The sequence below is a fragment of the Etheostoma cragini genome, chromosome 21 (genome assembly GCF_013103735.1).
Source record: "Etheostoma cragini isolate CJK2018 chromosome 21, CSU_Ecrag_1.0, whole genome shotgun sequence".
Taxonomy (NCBI): Eukaryota; Metazoa; Chordata; class Actinopteri; order Perciformes; family Percidae; genus Etheostoma; species Etheostoma cragini.
Window position 1 is genome coordinate 12,620,525 of NC_048427.1, and position 19,365 is coordinate 12,639,889.

The window sequence follows — 19,365 nt, forward strand, 5'->3', positions numbered from 1 at the left end:
TGTGTGTGTGTGTGTGTGTGTGTGTGTGTGTGTGTGTGTGTGTGTGTGTGTGTGTGTGTGTGTGTGTGTGTGTGTGTGTGTGGGCTGTCACAGTATTCCGTACACGTTAAACACCGGCTTTTGTAAATCATTTTTATGCAATGAACTCGTAACAGCAAACAATCCAGGATGCAAGTTTCTCCATTAGCATTCATATTCTCATAATGCGTTTTGAAAGATGCGTCGCTGGAAGTTAGCACGCACACAAACATCACATGAACACTTTTGTCCACACACACACACACACACACACACACACACACACACACACACACAATAAAAGCAAGACAGTATTTCTTCCCTTTTCGCTCCCCCGCTACAGTACTCCCACCCCAAGTTATTGCATGTGGCAATTCGCCATGACTGATCGTCAGTCGTGCCTAATAGTTCTTTAATGACTTCATTAAATTGTGTTGTGCGGCTTATGATTGTGCTGCCAATTTGTCAGCGCGGGTAATGTCTGGACGCTAGGGATGCCCCACTTTTATTTGTGAATTAATTGGACATCGACTGCTTTGCAGCCCTCCTCGCATGGCAAACGGGGCGCAGATTCCCAATCAGTGCCATAAGCGGGGCTGGCCCAGATACATTCAGCAGCTTACTACAGTTTTATGTCACTGGCCTCAAAAGCTGAGGGTTGCTTAAGAGGGGTTTCCTTCACTAACCAAGACATAATTAGCTCATTAGGTAAATGTGATCCAGTTTTTGTTGCTTTGTTTTTGTTGACGTAGTTCACACAAGGATCCCATCATAACATTCTGTATAAATCGGGATTTGTGTCAGACTTTACTGCTGCATATCCACATGTATTGTGGTGACTACACTACAACATGAGTACCAATAAAACGCTGGCAAATACAGCGTTACCATGCCCTATCTGCACAGCAGGGTCTTCTTCATTTCTTGTTGTGACTAGCAGTGCTAAGCACTAACATAGTACAGCATCAGACTTCCAGCCCCCTCCTTCCTCCTTCCCTTCATGTTCTCCCAGGCAGGGAGGCCTGTCTGTGGGCTGACGGATGAGCGGCAGCGCCGAGGAGTGCATCCCTCCCTGGCTCTGGGCCGTGCCCCTCTGTCACAGACACTGATCTCCCATCAGCCTGAGCGCTCTCACCCTCAATGGTCAAGGTTAGGATTAAGACAAGAAAAAGCTGATCTTAGGTCAGCGACTAGAGGGAATTCAGGTACCTTGAGGGGAGGTGGAGATCCAAGAACTGATAGAGATGAGTTTAGGAGAGTGAGATGATTTAATGCACAAGAAATACAATTTTGTAAAGGGGAGATAGTGTGCGTTGGTGAGAATGAAATGAGAGGAGGAAAGAGATCGTGTTTTGTATAACCAAGAGAGAAAGAGAGAGAGCAAGAGAGAGAGACGTGAGAGCTATAGAGAACGCTGGAAGGTTTTTATCCGGTATGGGCTCAGCAGCCGAGCCCTTTTAAAACCATTAGAGGCAGGATATTTGTCATATTATGTTATTAGATTAGCCGGGACCCCTAATGAAAGCTGTGGCAATTTGTCAGCCTTATGGATAGCTCCATCCCCCACCACTATTTATCAACTTGCACCCCGTCTCACCCATCCCACCCCCACCTTCAACACACACACACACACACAACACAGTCAGAGCTAAACTGCACCCCAGTCTGGATGGGCCGGGAGAAATGGATGGAGCCTGTAATGGGATTCCAATGCTAAACACCCCGCCTAGTGTTTTTTGTCATTTGGGGTGAGCACACTATTCTCAGCCAGATTGCCCAGAGGGAAACCACATTGGATTATTTCAAGTTTTTTTGCCCCTTCCCTCCATTACCATAGCCCTTCTCCGATGGAGCCGTCTCACAACATTTATCTTGCAGCATAGGAGAAGAGAAGCAGTGCTGCGATTGCTGTTGCTTCAGACAGAGCTTCCCTTCTTCCTGATGACTTTGCCTTTGATCTCAGTTTGCTTTTTGGTAGTTAGTATGTGGGACATACAGACTCTGCAGTGTTTAGCATGTTGCAGTACCTTTTTTCAGCAATACTTTCAGATTTAATTGAATGATGAAGACCACATCATTTTGGTTTTTACTGCAGTGATTTTATTTTCAAGATTACTTTTTGGGCATTTTAGGCCTTTAATGACAGCTGACGAAGTGAAAGGGGGGAGAAGGGGAATAACATGCAGCAAAGGGCCAAAGGTCGGAGTCTAACCCAGGCCCGCTGCATCAAGGAGTAAACCTCTATACATGGGTGCCCGCTCTACCAACTGAGCAATCAGGGTGCCCTACTGCAGAGATTTTCAAAACAATTATCTGATATAAACCTCTCTATTTAAATGAATGAAATTTTAGAAATTAAGCTTTTCAAGAGCTAAACTTTGTCACTTAAGCCGAAGGTCTCTGTCACATATATTAATCCTACACTCTGGCCCTCTCCCTTCCTCCCTGTAGCAGTGAGGAATGACCGGAACAAGAAGAAAAAGGATGACAACAAGAAGCAGGAGTGCACAGAGAGCTATGTGCTGAGTCCCGACACAGAACGAATGATCGACAGGGTTCGCAAGGCACACCAGGAAACGTTCCCCTCTCTCTGCCAGCTGGGCAAATACACTACGGTCAGTACCATGGACTCCCCGTCTTCACCTTTGTTAGTTCGTTGTCAGCTGCAATTGTAACAAAATGAATCTGGAAATATCTAAACATTTTCCTCACCTCTTCCCCTCTGTCCAGAGTAACAGCTCAGAACGACGTGTATCCTTGGACGTAGACCTGTGGGACAAGTTCAGTGAACTCTCCACCAAGTGCATCATAAAGACAGTGGAGTTTGCTAAGCAGCTGCCCGGCTTCACAACGCTCACCATCGCCGACCAGATCACTCTGCTCAAAGCTGCCTGTCTGGACATCCTGGTAAGCGATGACCCATCATTTTTATTTCACCGAACAAAACCCAGATATTTTTCATAAGTATAGGAGTATTTCAAAATGTCTAAACTGTTGCCCCATTCTGACTCTGCTGTCCTCAGATACTCCGGATCTGTACACGCTACACACCAGATCAAGACACCATGACTTTCTCAGATGGACTCACGCTAAACCGAACCCAGATGCACAATGCAGGTTTCGGCCCCCTTACCGACCTGGTTTTTGCCTTTGCCAACCAGCTCCTTCCTCTAGAGATGGATGATGCAGAGACAGGGCTGCTCAGCGCCATCTGTTTGCTATGTGGAGGTATGGCAAGTCTCTTCACAACTTACTCAACATTCTCTTTGCCAATTGGCAGTCTGTTACATGGTCTTACCAATTTAATAAAGCTATGTCCTAGACTGAGTGGCACCATTGTCTCTGGATGAAATAGCAGCAGGGCGGCTAAGCTGTGCTCTTTCTTTGAGCACCACCTAGTGGCTAACTGTGACTATGACAAGAGGAGATTAGTGACTTATTTTTTCTGTACTTTGTGTGTTCCTCTACAGATCGTCAGGACTTGGAACAGGCGGAGAAGGTGGACGTCTTGCAGGAGCCCCTCCTGGAGGCGTTGAAGATTTATGTAAGGCGGAGGAGGCCCCACAAACCACACATGTTCCCCAAGATGCTGATGAAGATCACTGATCTGAGAAGCATCAGTGCTAAAGGTCTGTCACTTGTCACAAGTGTTTATATGTGAATAAAGCTAAAAAGATTAGTTGATTAAATGACTATTCCATTATTTTCTACATTAGTGTTGCTTATTTTTCTCAAGTTTTATATATTAATAAAATTGTGTTGAAGAATGACAGAATGTCTAAAATGGATGGAGTAAGTTCTTTTGTAGCTTACATTTCTCCAACCTTTCCTGCAGGAGCTGAGCGTGTCATCACCCTTAAGATGGAGATCCCCGGCTCCATGCCCCCTCTCATCCAGGAGATGCTGGAGAACTCAGAAGGTCTGGAAAGCGGAGCCGCCGGCGGCCGGCCCAGTGGTGCCCCCCCAGGCAGCTGCAGCCCCAGTCTGTCCCCTAGCTCTGCCCAAAGCAGTCCAGCCACACAATCGCCGTAGTAGCAACGGCCCACCTTTTTATTATCCACACGATGCTCTCTGTCTCCTCCCTCAACGCTCTAAAGAGGAGGGGCGAAGGGGGAGGGGGGGCCTTGACCCTGAATGCTGAACACAGGAGACTGGCAGAGCCAACCTCCTTCTCTGCTACGACACAAATCCCCACCGCCTGATCTGCTTTCCCCTCGCTCCGGAGCACCGTCCTGACGTGAGGGGAGGTACGGCCGGGGCAGGCCGGGGCAACAGGATGCCTCTGAGAGAACACACTGTAAACACTGCTGATGACTCCTCCTCCGCCTCCCTCCACTGCTGCTCCTCCCCTTTCCACCTTTCTCCTAAAGACTAATGGAAACCAATCTGGATGCAGTGGGCGACCAGTTTTGAACGGAACCGAGAGTGGGCGGGTCACCGTGGGACAAATATATGATCAAGGACAGTGCATAAAGACTGACTTGACAAACACCAGACACTTTTTTGTTGTACTCTGAGGCAGACTGCAAGCTTGGGACTTGTCAAAAGACCCCCCCCCCCTCCTCAAAGACTCTGGGTCTTTTCTCTTTTTCCAACTTCAAAAAACAGATTTCGTACAAAAGATATATAAATATATATAGAAAAAGTTAAGGAACTATTGTAATTGACATGTCCAGAACAGAATGGCGGGTTGAAATGAGGACATGTTTTCTGAGATTAGAAATTGTTGTACTCCCTCACTGTTTGAATGTTTTCATACCCATCGAGAGCATTGAGAGAGACCTTTCAGTTGTATCACATTTGTACATTATTCTAATTAACAAAAGATGTTGAAATTTATCTCCAGTCTACACATGCAAACACACAACAACACATGCACACACACACACACATACACACACACACACACACAAACGTGCACAGAAAACAATTCGTAATGAATACACCTACTATTCCAGGTTGGTTTTGTTTTCCTTTTTTCTTTATTTTTTTGCTTCCAAAAATATGGAAAAAAATGATTGTATGAACGTGGTTGTATGATATGGTCACAGGTCCTTTCAAGAAATCAAATTAATGAAGATTCATTATTAAGGTGTATTTTAAGTAGCCTTTAAGTTTGTGTATATAAGCTGTATTCATTTCTTTAAAACTATGAAGAGTTTTAGGCTTCACCTGATTTTTTTTTTTTTTTTTTTAAGAATACCTTTTATCTGTTTTGTTTATAGGTTTGTGATGCAAGAAAACACAGTTTGAGCACATTTAACTGAAGGAAGTTCTTTCATGTTTTGTGTCCTACTAAATACTGGACAGATCCTTAACCAATCACTGGCTGTTCAGAATGTGGTTTTCACAGACAAGTTCAAACCCCCCCCACCCCCCTTCACTTTAAAAAAATGTTTTACATACAGTAGAATGACAAAGTAGCACTCCAGTCGGGGCATAGCTTTTTTTTGGGCCATGTAGCAGAAAGAGATGATGTTTTCTGAAAATGGTAAGCCAGATGCCACTTGTAGCCCGCCAGGTTCAAGTGAGCCAAGCTCAGCTTCAAAGAGGGTTAAAATGTGAAGAATGGTGTACATACACACTGTATTAAAACACAAGTGATTCTCAGTTGTCGCTGAATGGATCACTAATCTGTAGTGGATGGGAAAAGACGAGATTGTAGTGATACCTCTGCTATGTCAGTTGTCAGTCGAGTGAAGGTCCCAAATGTGATGTCTCTCACAGAATCTCCCCCCTGGCAACCTAAAAAAAGAGTGTGTGACTTTTTGCCGGACCCAGAGCAACCTCGCACCCTGTGACTCACTTTTCGCCAAAACGCCTTCACCGTTAACACACACTTTTCATCTAGACCGTTGTTACTGTACACACGCCAATGTCTCAGGAAGGAATCATTTTGTGTGCTTGGCCTGTTCTATGTTCTGTGCTGCACCCCCTAACCCTCCTATCACAGATGCACACATACACTTCTGCTACTGAGCCCCTGAATCTCTCTTCAGTCACTCAACTTTGTTCAGCCTGGCAGACCAGGACTTGTGCAGAGAGACACTGACCCTGACCCCGCAACGTTCCGACATAGGATGCCAGTGTGGAGTCTCTCCGAGTCGTTCATGTTCTTTTTATTTGAACGGTCAAAGCTGCTTTCAACATTTAGGACTTCACCTGTCCAGAACAGCGCACAACTTTTCCCTCCACAGCTAATCTGGAATAGCAACAGACACACCGTCAGTTTGAGAAATATGGAATATGTTGCAATTTTGTCAAGATTATCAAGTGACTTTGGAAAAAAAACAAAACAAAAAAAAAGATACAAAAATAAAAACAACATTTAATATTAAATGTGTTTGTGTTGTTCACGTGTGTCATTCTTTTCATTCTCTGCTACAGCTGGGTGTCCTCCGTAGGTTTTTAAGCATCATACACACAGAAAAAAACAAGGGTTAACGGGTCACTCTTAATATTCTCATTTGCTTTCACCCCCTGGATAAAAACCAGGCAGAGAATTTAATCACAATTAAAGTTTAATTATACACTAATGCTCAAATCAATACCGTTTTGCAGATACAGCCTTACTTCCAGTCTCAGTCCAGTTCAACCAGTAGTTTGGGGTGGCTAATGTTCCACTTTGGATATATTGCTGTATAAAAGACATAACAATGTTACTTTGCTGACTTTCTGACTCTATGTTTTATCAATTTCCATTATCCTGTAATTGCCATTTGCGCTAAATTTACACAGACTTAACAAGCATAGAATAGAATGTGGAAAAACGGAAATGGGAAACTCTGCCAAAAACCAAACCAAGTTTAGATTGGATTATAGTCTGAGGAATAGCTCTATACAGTGCACAGAATATTATTGTTATTATTTAATGCAATATTTGAATGCAGTCTATAAGTTTAGGGAAGATTTTGTTCTCCCTGTTGGAGTTGGTGTCAACTCGAAGATACAGACAGACAAGTCTGTGCCTAACTTTAGGCCTTAAATTGATTGCTTCCAACTAGTTGGCACACCTAACAACCACTGTCTAGAAACACATGACACTTATATATAAACTAAAATCAAAAAAGAGGGGGGGGGGGTCTTTAATCTTTAATCTACATGACAAAATGTAGATTTTTTACTCTATAAATTAAACCTCACTGTTAAGAATTCATTGCATGGATAACTATCGTTAGTCTAATTGTTTTGAAATGAACTTTATTCATTTTTGGTAACGGGGAAGAGACAAATATTTAGTTCTAACTTGGATTGCTTCCACCTTTGAAAACGTATTAAATATAACATTCATTTTAACAGGTAGAGTAGAACATTCCTTTGCAATTGGGGATCTAAACAGTTTGTTGCAACATTCATGATATAAGAATATATAGTTACCAATAAAGATATTATCTTAAGAATTCGAAAAAAACTATATTATTATGCCCCGCCTTCTTTACGAGCTGTGACGTTTCAACCAATCACAATCCTTCGCGCGGAATTTCAAACATTTTCAAATCAGATTCACACTAACTGAAGTGACATTGTTCCGCCAAATTCGTAAACAAAATAGTCCCTTTCATATAAATGCAAGGTAAATTATGGCCGGGATCGAAATTGAAGTTCAAAACGTAGTTACGAACAAACATACATAAATTGTGCCCCAAAACGTCAGTTAACAACACAAACAGTCACTAGTATTTTTAAGGTTACTGTGTACATGTGGCGGAGTGATACAACGACAACTATCTGTAAGCGGCGAGAGACGTCATGTTACTGCTGAACAAGGTAGCATACGTTAGCCGTTCGTCAATATACATTGTAGGTTAGGACATGAATCGTACGTTAGGTCTATGATATTATAGGAAAAATTCTCTTTACCACATCCCGGTCGATGTTTATGGATTTCCAGAAGTTGACGTGTCTTTGAGCGGACTTCCAGGTAACTGTTTAGACCAACGTTACAACGCTTAACGTTACAAATGTTTCAATCTGTGGGTCGTTCAGTCTTAAGCGGCATAACGTTAATTAACGTTATCTTGGGTTTTAGAAACGTAGCTATATTGTTTAGTAGTTTTAATTGCTAATGTCTATGCATCTTCTTAATTCTAACCATCCATTCTGACAAGCTTATATTGTCACCATCGTGGCGACGTTGCACGTGGGGTTTTACATCATTGTCAGTGTATTTTAAAATAGCGTTACATTAACAACGACCTGCTGATTTGCAACGATAGCCTCACGTTGGTTTATCTACATTACCTAATGTAAATAAACACAAAGTCGGCCAAAAGCACATAATTAACGTTAGCTGTTGTCGATTTGTTATATCGTTAAGCATAGAAATGAACGTTACGGTTTTTTTTTTCGCAGACATTTTGCCTTCCGTTTGGAGCATGTTTCCAGAAGGCTTCTTTTTAATATTAAATTGCTTTGTTTACCTAACTAACCCAACTTGACGTGGCTTATTTAGCTAGCTACTTAGCGCTCTGCAATTTTGACACTGTTTGCTCATGTTCTCAGGTAAAGTTACGAAAATGCCATTGCACGGGAAAATAGTCGTGATTAAGAGGAGTGGAGGCGACGGGACTGAGTTTCCTCTTATTTCAACATGCCTAATTGGAAGGTGAGCTCTTTAAAATTCATTCGGTGGATTTAATGTTTGTCATGCCATGTGTTCAGATTTCCGTTTGAATCTTTCTTTTCTGGTCGTGATTTTAGTTATCTTAAAACATTTACTACGACAGAAAGCACATGTTAGTGGAGTTCGTGTTCAGTTGGCCAGATGTGCTGTAAAACAAACTCTGGGGGCGGGCCATCTGCTTGTGACGTCAGAATCCTACCAATGCTTGTCTGCTCAGTCCAATTGACTGTTGTTTTTGCATATTAAACCTTCAGTTCACTTTACTTTTAGACCATGTGACATTTCATTGCTACTTACAAACGTCACTTAAATGTAAACCTAGATATAGTCCAACTAACGTGTCTCTTTTGACTCATTTTGTTTCTTTGTGGTCTTAACAGGAGGACTGACTGCGATATTCGTATTCAGCTCCCTCAAGTCTCCAAGGAGCATTGCAAAATTGACTTGAATGAAAATAAAGAGGTAACAGCCAAACTTTTTAAAACGTGAGAACATTAACTTGTCTGTGGTTTAACTTAATGAATATCTGGTAACAAGGAATTGTTATCAAATGGTCACATTATGTATTAATGTTTTGATCAATACACGCCATGGACGAAGGCACGGGATTGGTCACCTGAGTGAGGGGGTCTGTTAATAAAAGGCCTAAAACACCTGTTGACCTTTGGTTCATCACTGATAACGTGTACAAGTAGCACCAGACAGTGTAGATTCTTAAGTGTCATTGTGGATTAACTGGGATTCTTGTCCATGATAAAGAAAGCCTAGCTGACACAGGTTTTCTACTTTGAGCTTCTTTTGATTATGTTTATTTTTTTTCCTCACCAGGTCATTTTGACAAATTTGAGCTCAGTGACTCCAACTTGTTTGAACGGAGAGGCTCTGCATCAGTCTGAGCGTTTGAAGCATGGAGATGTGATAACTGTTATTGACCGTTCTTTTAGGTGAGTATGAAGGCAACGCTTTGTTGCCTCAGACTTTTGACCTCCACAATCACCAGGGATTCATCACTTTTGACCTTAGACTGTACAAAATATGGAAATAGACTCCTTGATGTCACCCAAAGGTTTCTGTCATGTTTGGTTTTATTAAAGGGATATTTCACTGTTGGAAAGATGAATATTTATCTTTAAATTGGGTCAATTGTGTAGTAGAAATTGGAAGTTTTTCTTTTTAAATGGGGGGCCTTCTAGGCAGAGAAAAGCCAGAAAATGTGTTTTTGGCTTATGTGGATGAAAGACACCGAATCTTAACTGGCTTGCAGTCGCCAGCTGATAGGCAAAAAAGCCTCAGACAATTTCCGCATAATTTTTTTCCCGCACACACAATACAGATATTCCTCGTCTCAGGGGGACATGGGAAGCGCAATCATTTGAAAATACTACCGGTTTCTACTGATACAAAGCTTAATGCTAATCAATGAAGTATCCCTTTTAAGGGTCTCGCTTCTCATATTTACCTGTGCTTTAAAGCATATTAAATGGGACATTACTACTACTACTCTAGTACAGGCATAATGCATTTAAAGAGCACACATAACAGATTCAATTGAGATTTTTTCATTACTATTTTAATGACAGATGTAAATAAGGTCTTACTTTCATTTTGTCAATTCAGGTTTGAGTACCCTCCACCACCAACTCCAAAGAAGAGGTCTTCCAAAGGAGGCAAATCTGAAACCCTCAAAGTAACTTCCTCATTTGTTTTATCCCTTGCGCATTGCAGCCTTCCCAATGTCATGAGTTTACCTACACTACTTATGAATTTGATTGTCTTACAAATGTTTTAATTCAAGTTTTGTGTTTAGGTTCTTCAAGATCAGCAAGTGGGGGCCACTGTCACCACCGAAACAGGAGAAAAAAGGATCTCTGAAGTTACCACCGGTGAGTTTGTGTGATTACTGGTTATTTGGAATTAGCAATTTGACATTGCTATCATTCATTCATTTCATATCTGCTTTATTTCTAGTTCTATGAATCTCACAGATCAGTAAACAATATTTTTGCAGCCTCACTCTATCTCTTCCGTTGAAAGGGATTCAGTGTCTAGTTTTCCTCCAGTCTCCAGTCTTACACTTGTTTTCATCTATGCTATGAATTGTACAGGCCTTTTAATGGCAAATTTTGTTTTGTTTTTGTTCATTTTTAGACCCTCATCTGAAAGATGGAACTAACAATGACAACATCCAGCGACCCCTGGAGAAAACTGTGGAGATGGAAACTAAGGAGGTCGATAGCCAAAGCAAGACCAGCTCCCCCTTCAGCGATCTGTATCAAATGATCAAAAAATCTCTGGATGTCAAGACCCCTCGGGTATCTTCTGCCAGTGTGCTTCAAACACCTACCTCAAGGTTTTGCACTCCAAAACCTGGTTCAGTGAGGAAAAATGATGGAAAACCTGTCCTTTCATCAGAAGAGAAGATCACTCCAAAGAAGGATGAAGTTAAAGTTTCCCCTGTAGCTGACAAAACTACGGGGGAGGCCGAAAATGTAACTAACGGAACCCCCAAGTCTGTTAAGAAGCAGAGGAGGTCCTTCCAGGTTCCTTCTGCTGAGGTGGCCAGACCTGAAGTTGGGGAAGCTGAAAATGTTGCCAACTCTGAAGCAACTTCACCCGAGAAGCGAAGCCGTACACCCCCCCAGAGGTTCAGTGCATGTGAGGTGGAGCCCAAATCCCCCGTGAGACGGAGAAGCAAGGAGGCCGAACCTGCCGTGACTGAGGAGCAAGATCCAGCAGTGACTCCCACCAAAACGGATGGTCTTAGAAGGTCATCGCCAAGGAATTCTGGGAAAGGTAATACATGTTGCAATACTATATTGTGTCTCTTTTGTTTTTGTTAGCAGTGTTCACGTGTGTTATGTTGCCCTGTGTTTGGTTGTTACTGACGTACAATCATGTTTACATTTCAAGAGGCGTCCAAAAAACGCAAATATGGAGAGGTGCTGGCCGACTCTCCCACACCACAAATGAAAAGGAAACGGGTTTCCTTTGGAGGATACCTGTGTCCTGAGTTGTTTGACAAACGTCTGCCTCCTGACTCTCCATTATGCAAGGGGGCCACTCCACGGAGAAGCTTGTGTGTCTCTAGACCCAAGCAGTCACTCCTCAGACGAGCGTCAGCCATTGGTTTGCGACAGGTAAGACCGAAGTGAAGGATAATGACTCGGGTAATGTGACCTAACATTAATAATTATTGTCCCTCATGTTGTCATGGATCTTTTTTTCTATAGGAGTTCAAAGAAGAGCATCCAGATAGCCCTAATGTGGCTGCAAAAATGAGGACCCCGTCACCTAAGTCATCAAAGAAGTCACCAAAACCCAGGACCCCCTCTCCCAAAGCTGCGCCTCCTGCAAGAAGGTCACCAAAATCTAAGAGTCCTTCGCCTGCCAGAGGAAGGTCTCCCATTGTTAGTGTATCACCAGGAGTCCAGACCCCATTAATAAAAGGGCGCTTCTCTGTGTCACACATCAGCACACCATCTCCCATTGCAGATGATGCTGTAACTGATCAGGTGCCTTTAGTCACTGCAACTCCTAAAATACCCCTGAGGAGAAAGAGCATGTCCCGGGAGACTCCAAGTACCTCAAAGAGTGCTGTAAAAGCAATGCGCAGAAGAAGTGGCATTTCACGGGCATCTCTGAAAGGTACGTTAGACCCTGAAATGTATTGTATATCTTATGTTAGAAATCTTGTCTTTGTTTGGAATTAATCACAAGTACGTGCAAAGCTTAAAGCCATTCAACTATTTAGTAAAGTGCTCATATGATACCTTTTGGCGTTTTCCCTTTTTGTTTTATTGTTTATATATCTTTTTGTGTACGTGCAAAGTGAAAAAGCCCAAAGTCCACCCCAAAGAGACTTACCATCTCCACCAGAAAACACTGTTCACAAAACTGCTCCAAACAGCTCCACTGTAGTCCAGCAGTGACATGCGTCACTTTGTAACACGTTATAATGCTCACCTAGCTGCTAGCGTGGCACGCCCTCATACTAGGGTTATGCAATTGATCAAAGGTTTAATTGTGGCTGTGATTTTTGGCTCCTAACAATCACAAAAACAGATTAATCAAACGATTATTTACCACATCAAGTTTTGCAGCTAAACTCAATCTTGTGTTCTGAATTTAAAAAAAAAATTCAAATGGCAAAAGTATTATAAGTAAGGGGAAAATTTCAGTTCTAGCGAAGCCTGTGAGTTGCCTCGTTCTGTAAATAAAACAAAGAGCTCAACACACATGGTGAAAAGAAGAGCTGCAACAATGTGCAGTACAACAAAAAATGTTTTTGTGTTTTTTTTTGTTTTTTTTATTAAACCTATTCTGGTACAACCTCTAAATACAGTTATCAACCTGAAAATTAGCAGAATATGAGCACTTACACTAAAGATTTTCATGCGCACGCACACACACCAATGATATTAAACATTTGGTTATCATATAATTCAGAATAAGTTCTGTTTTTGATACTCAGGAGTTTGCTTGTGTCCTTGCTTGTTTTTGTTTTTATTTTTATTTTTTTTTGTCTCACTACAGTCAAAAATTCTTGGGCAGACATTGTGAGATTTGGGCCAACTAAGCCTCAAGTCGCTGTTCCAGCTAAAAAGACGGTCACCAAAAAGGCAACAAAGAAGATTGTGTCTAAACCACAGGTAAAGTAAGATATTTTAACGATTGCCGGGTTCTATACGTCATTGTATGTACTGATTTTTAATCTTGCAATCACCTTACCTTAAGTTTTTTATTTTGTTCAAGGTCTGTTTTTATTAAAGGGTCATTTAAATACATTTGTAAATGCACATTTTTTCATATACATATTGACATATTTGAGGAAAAAATATATTCTACTTTACAGACCCCTGCAAGAAAACTCAAAGACCATGTCAGCACTGGACATGCAGACTCACCTGTTACCATTGTTGTGGGCAGAGCTCACAAACAAAAGGTTATATATCCAACTGGTGCTGCGCCAAGACTGGTCACCAATATCGCACTCCTAAAAAAGAACATGAAAATGGATGAGGACTTGAGTGGTAATTACCCCTTTTCTGTCCCAACAAATTGGCACATTTGTTTTTGGGGAATGCAGTTTGGACCTAAATATTTACATGCTTGTATTGTGTGTTGTATTTTCAGGAATTTCGGAAATGTTAAAGACCCCTGTAATAGATAGGAAGAGGAGATCAGTAATTGATGAGAACGATGCCACAAAGACACCAGTGGGAGGTCTAGCAACATCTGTGGTAGAACCATCAGTGTTGAACACACCGGAGGAGTCAGGTAAAGTGTGTGGGTGGGGTATTGTGGGTGGGTTACTGTTTGTTAGGAAACAACCAAAGCATGACCTTTATAGTTTGCCTAATCGCTAAGAATGAGGATTTTTGGACCTGTTATGTAAGTAAATGTTTCAAAACATTACTTGTTTTCACAGGTGAAATGATTGTGTCTCCACTGAGTTTTTCATCTACTGTAAAAGTCAGAAGTTACAACACTGAAGCAGTCCAACGTCTCCTTGATGATGACCATGAATCTAGCATTGTCAGTGACACCCCTGCCTTAGAGACTCACTCTGACGATTGCAGCGAACAGCAGTGTGTAGTTTTGAAGACTACTTCTGTAACACCTCTCAAACAGAAGCCAGATTTGCCAGAGTGTCTCACCGGAGTAAAGAGGATCATGAAGACGCCAAGACAGAAGGCCGAGCCTGTTGAGGACTTGAGAGGGAAGATTTTGAAGACCCCTAAGCAGAGACCCGAACAACAGGAGTGTCTCACCGGAGTCAAGAGGATCATGAAGACCCCAAGACAGAAAGCCGAGCCTGTTGAGGACATCAGAGGGAGGATTTTGAAGACCCCTAAGCAGAAACCCGAACAACAAGAGTGTCTCACTGGGGTCAAGAGGATGATGACCACCCCAAGACAGGAACCTGAGCCTGTAGAGGACATCAAAGTGGAACTTCTGACAACTCCCAAGCAGAAGCCTGAACAACAGTGTCTCAGCGGGGTTAAGAGGATTTGTAAGACCACTCAACAGGAGGCTGAACCTCTTGAAGATGTTCAAGGAAAACTGCTGCAAACTCCCAAAGCTCTAGAAGCTAGTGATGAGCAAACGGTGGAGACGCTAGCAGACATGCAAGAATCTGAAGACCTAACTGAAATGACAGACGTGAACACTCCAGAAGTAAAAAGCTCCCCATTGGTACCTCCCAAAGAAACGGCCAAACCTGTTGAGACCTTTGGTATCAAGAGGCAGAGTCGTGGTGCACCAGAGGAAGACTTTGGGGGACTTCAGGAGTTTACGGAGGAGGCACTGGCTGAACCCACAGGACAACTTGAGACAAATGAGGTAATAATCAAAACAATGCACAAAAAGGGTTGCAAATATTAACAACTGATTGTTATTCATTTAATATGAAAAAGGGATTTTGGTCAAAAGCTTAAACTTGAGTTTCATGTACTGACAAGCTGTCAATTGTTGACAATATGACATTTGACTAATTTGAACACAAGATGTCTGTGCTGCTTACTTGCTCTATTTCAAAGTGCGTGCTCATTGTGTAAATTGTTTTATTTTTTTAACAGGTTGAGGGTCAAACGGCTCCAGATTGTGATGAAGATGTAGCAAAAGGTTAGTTTGTATGTAAATTAGGAAAGAAAAAGTGTGTGTGTGTGTGTGTACGTTCTAAGAAGCCAATTCTCCTCCTTTAAACATGACTGAACCTCTGTCATGGAAGAATACTGTGAGGTGACTTGCACAAGCATGTTTAAAGCTTAAACATGGATGACTACAAAATAAAACATTTCATTAAAAGTTGACAAATACGGTATGTCAAAATCTAAAGTCATGTATTTTTAAGTCACGCATGGGAATTACATAAATGGTTGCATTAATAATTGGATCAGAATTAAATCGGGGGCCTCTGAATCGAATCGAGAGATTCCCACCGCTAGTAGACATGAAAGCATTTGATTTTCATTGAATATTTACACCTTCTGATCACAGCTTTTCAAATGGCATATGAATCTGTTTGTTACTTCCTCCTCTAACCTGAATTATTGAGGACACTGTCTGAATGAACATTGCACAGAAGGTACATGCTGTGGAATCCTATTGTCAAAGCATGTAAACTGTTGCAGATATTTTTCCATTATATATATTCTGTTTTTTCAGAAGCGGATGCAAATGAAGTTGTTGTTGATGACCACATGGAGGAGGTGCCAAGTGGACACAATGAATCATTAGGTGCCGTGGAAACAATCTCTCAAGCATCTGTAGATGAGGATATATCTGTGGAAGAACCCACAGTGGACGCAGCAGATGAGAATGCCTCTGGAGAACAACCCGCAGTGGACGCAGCAGATGAGAATGCATCTGGAGAACAACCCACAGTGGACGCAGTAGATGGGAATGCATCTGGAGAACAACCTGCAGTAGATGAGAATACAACTGAAGAACAACCCACAGTGGACGCGGTAGATGAGAATACATCTGAAGAACAACCCGCAGTAGACATGGTAGATGAGATTGTACCTGAAGAACAACCCACAGTAGATGCAGCAGATGAGAATATATCTGAACAACCCACAGTGGATGCGGTAGATGAGACTCTATCTGAAGAACCCACAGTGGAGACTGCTACTGGGAAAGTCACCGAAATAATGGACACAACTGCCACCGAAGCGGAGCATGAGAAGAAATCAGTTCGAGGCAGAAGGGCAAAAACAGCTGAGGATAAACAAGAGGCAGCAGAACCGTCTGAAGATCCTGTCGTCCCTGCTCCAGTCAGAGGAAGAAGAGGGAAGAAAACTGAAGCTGCAGCCCCACCTGCTGTGAGACAAACTAGAGGCAGAAATGCAAAGTCTCAAGAAGGCGGCGGTGTTGAGCCCACAATGGAGGAAAGTACGTCCCTGCCTCCCAAAGTTGTCCTTAAGCCTAAAAGAGGAAGAAATGCCAAAACCGCCTCCGATGAGCAACCTGGGCTGGTCCAAGAGGTTGTCCCTGAAATTGAACAGAATCCACCTGTTGATGTTGACCAAGAAGCACATGACAGTGCAACCCCCTTGGAGAAGGCTGTGTTGAAGCCCAAGCGAGGGAGAAAACCTAAACAGGCTGAACAACCAGTGCCAGAGCAGGAAGATGTGCCTTTTACTCACTGTGACCGTGTTCCCCAAGTTGACGTGGCTGAAGGTATGTCATCTTCCTTATTTGTGTTACTGCTTTCATGATGTTGGCTTAAACAGCATCAGATAAAGCTATTTCTAAACCCCATGAATTACTTGTAAAATGTAGGGAGTTTAATGATTTCCATAGCTAGTAGTTTAAAAATTGTGCATGCCCTGTTAACCAAAGTAAGATCTTTTTGATTTAGCTCTAAACAAACGAGTGTTGACCGCTTGCTCTGCGCTTTAAGCAACTCAGAGTTTCACAACATTGATGCATGGCCTGTGTAATAGATTTTTATTAGTTATGACATAAAACTGGCTCATGTACGGTGTTTAACTGACCAGTTATTTAGTATTTCAACAACTGCAAATGAAACCTAACATTTTTGTTTTGCATTCTCCTAAGCAGATGCAAATGATGTCTGCAGTGAGCTGGTCCTCAGTGAAAGTGATGAAAATCAAGAAGAACCCACAATGGAGACTGCTACTGGCAAAGTCACCGAATTAGACCCAACTGCCACCGAAGCGGAGCATGAGAAGAAATCAGTTCGAGGCAGAAGGGCAAAAACAGCTGAGGATAAACGAGAGGCAGCAGAACCGTCTGAAGATCCTGTCGTCCCTGCTCCAGTCAGAGGAAGAAGAGGGAAGAAAACTGAAGCTGCAGCCCCACCTGCTGTGAAACAAACCAGAGGCAGAAATGCAAAGTCTCAAGAAGTCGGCGATGTTGAGCCCACAATGGAGGAAAGTACGTCCCTGCCTCCCAAAGTTGTCCTTAAGCCTAAAAGAGGAAGAAATGCCAAAACCGCCTCCGATGAGCAACCTGAGATGGGACCAGAGAAAGTTGTGGAAAAAACACTGGTGACTGAGATTTCCACTGAAGATGTGAGTGACCAGACTCTAATAAAAGAAAATGATGCTGCCCCCCCTGCAGAGGAAGCTGTCCTGAAGCCTGTTAGAGGGAGAAAAACTAAACCAACTCCCGTTGAGCCACCTCAGCCGGAGCCAGAGAAAAATGAAGTTATGGTTAATGAGTCTCATACAGCCGATGCACAACCTCAAAAGTCCATCCCTTCTCTTGGAAAAACCACAAGAGGGAGACAGACCAAGCCTGATGCTGTTGACCGGAATGAGGTGATGGAGGACACAGTTGTTGCTGTGGAGACCGAGCAGCAATCTCAGCTTCCAGTCAGGGCGAGGAGGGGAAGAAATGCTAAACAGGAAGAAGAAAAGCTAGAGTCTGCTTCCGCTGAGACTGCTACATCCCTGGAGCCGGCTAAAAAACTGATGAGAACCAGGAAGGCAGAGCAAGACGTAAGACCGAGAGAAGTCCAAGCCAAGGAAATGGTTATTCCAGAGAAGACTGAAGTGAAGACGGATGAACAGACCACAGTGGCTGCAAAACCCAGGCGAGGAGGACGGAAAGCCAAACAAGACCCTGAGCTTGAAACCCCTGTGGAGTCCACTGAGGTCCAAGAGGTCACTGCCGTCAGCTCCACAGACAAACTCAAAAGGGGTAGGAGAGGAAAACTAGTAACTGAAGAGGCTGGAGTCACTGCTGTGGTACAAGAGGAACAACCTGACCATGAGCTAGAGGCTGAAAAGAAGAACATTGCTGAGCCAGACACTCCAGTCACTAAACCAAGCAGGTCAAGGGGGGTGAAAACGTCTGTAAAAAAGGAGGTTTTGCAAGCCATTCCAGCCAAGAGAGCCCGTCGAGGTGCAGCTCTTCCCCTTGAGGAGCCCAATGCAGAATCCACAGAGCCTGCGCCAACTTCAGTAGAGCCAGCCAAAAGAGGGAGACGGGCAGCAGCAAAGCCCACCGCCGACAATGCCACGGCGACCGGAGAGCAGCCGAAACCCGCTGAAGATTCGAGCAATGCTTTTGTGGAAGACACCCAAATGGCCAAAAGATCCGTGAGGTGGAAAGCAGATCTGGAAGTCTTTGACATTTCAAAAGTAACACCTGTAAAGGCAGCTCGAGGTAGGAAACCAAAACTTGCGGTCCAAGTCCACACTGAAAGCAAAAATGTGTCCAAGGAAGGTAACGAAGCTGAAGAGAAGGATCTCTCAGACAACGTTGAAGCTCAGCCCGTCAAGAGAGCCAGGCGAGGGGCAAAGGTCGCCGATGTCACCTCTGATGAAGCGGCGTCCGCGCGCGAGGTGCAAAGTGTTGAGGCCGAGACACTGCCGAAAACCCGAAGAGGGAGAATCGCTAAGAAATAAAAGCATTTGTATATATTCTTAATCACATTTTTCTCTTTTTGTAATTGTCATTGTTCTTAGATCGTATTACATTTTAGAAAGTAGTTTTATAAACTGAAAATTAAGCACTGTTTTTTGTTTATTCAATACAGCAGGGAATTGTTTAACCAGTTTTGTTACAAGGTGTATGTTGTTCATTGATGTTTTTTGCAAATTTGTATGGTGAAAAAAGTGATTAAATCTTTTAGTACAATGGACAAAGAATTGGTCTGAATTTTTCTTTACGTCCAAACGTTCTCTGGTGTTCTGTTCGTTCACAGGTGGGGTTAAAAGCATACAGGTAGTCTACTGCTCGGGTGACTG

General features: G+C 42.8%; 2 protein-coding genes across 14 annotated transcripts in view; both read left to right on the plus strand.

Annotated features, from left to right (window-relative positions):
• Positions 1-6,339, plus strand: part of raraa (retinoic acid receptor, alpha a) — a 137,301-nt gene extending 130,962 nt beyond the window's left edge. For 3 of the 4 annotated variants that reach the window (XM_034859938.1, XM_034859936.1, XM_034859940.1), the window contains 5 exons: positions 2,470-2,633; positions 2,749-2,925; positions 3,042-3,246; positions 3,489-3,647; positions 3,854-6,339. In XM_034859938.1, coding sequence (XP_034715829.1) covers positions 2,470-2,633; positions 2,749-2,925; positions 3,042-3,246; positions 3,489-3,647; positions 3,854-4,050 — 902 coding nt within the window. In that variant the 3' untranslated portion in view covers positions 4,051-6,339. The remainder of the gene's footprint in view (positions 1-2,469; positions 2,634-2,748; positions 2,926-3,041; positions 3,247-3,488; positions 3,648-3,853) is intronic. The other variant, XM_034859937.1, reaches the window with a different exon arrangement.
• Positions 6,340-7,742: 1,403 nt separating this feature from the next.
• On the plus strand, positions 7,743-19,255 carry mki67 (marker of proliferation Ki-67). 10 transcript variants are annotated; one of them, XM_034859912.1, is made up of 18 exons: positions 7,743-7,939; positions 8,521-8,623; positions 9,022-9,103; positions 9,470-9,585; positions 10,259-10,328; positions 10,449-10,524; positions 10,790-11,434; positions 11,552-11,778; positions 11,872-12,286; positions 13,175-13,290; positions 13,494-13,671; positions 13,775-13,918; positions 14,070-14,983; positions 15,220-15,265; positions 15,726-15,728; positions 15,809-16,135; positions 16,256-16,825; positions 17,207-19,255. In XM_034859912.1, the coding sequence occupies exons 2-18, from the start codon at positions 8,535-8,537 to the stop codon at positions 19,021-19,023; spliced, it is 5,835 nt and encodes a 1,944-aa protein (XP_034715803.1). In that variant the 5' UTR covers positions 7,743-7,939; positions 8,521-8,534; the 3' UTR covers positions 19,024-19,255. The 10 variants fall into 10 exon arrangements, with proteins under 10 accessions (XP_034715803.1, XP_034715804.1, XP_034715802.1 ...); XM_034859913.1 differs by having other exon boundaries at positions 15,809-15,963; positions 16,162-16,825; XM_034859911.1 differs by having other exon boundaries at positions 14,070-14,287; positions 14,402-14,983; positions 15,809-16,825.
• Positions 19,256-19,365: the final 110 nt, after the last annotated feature.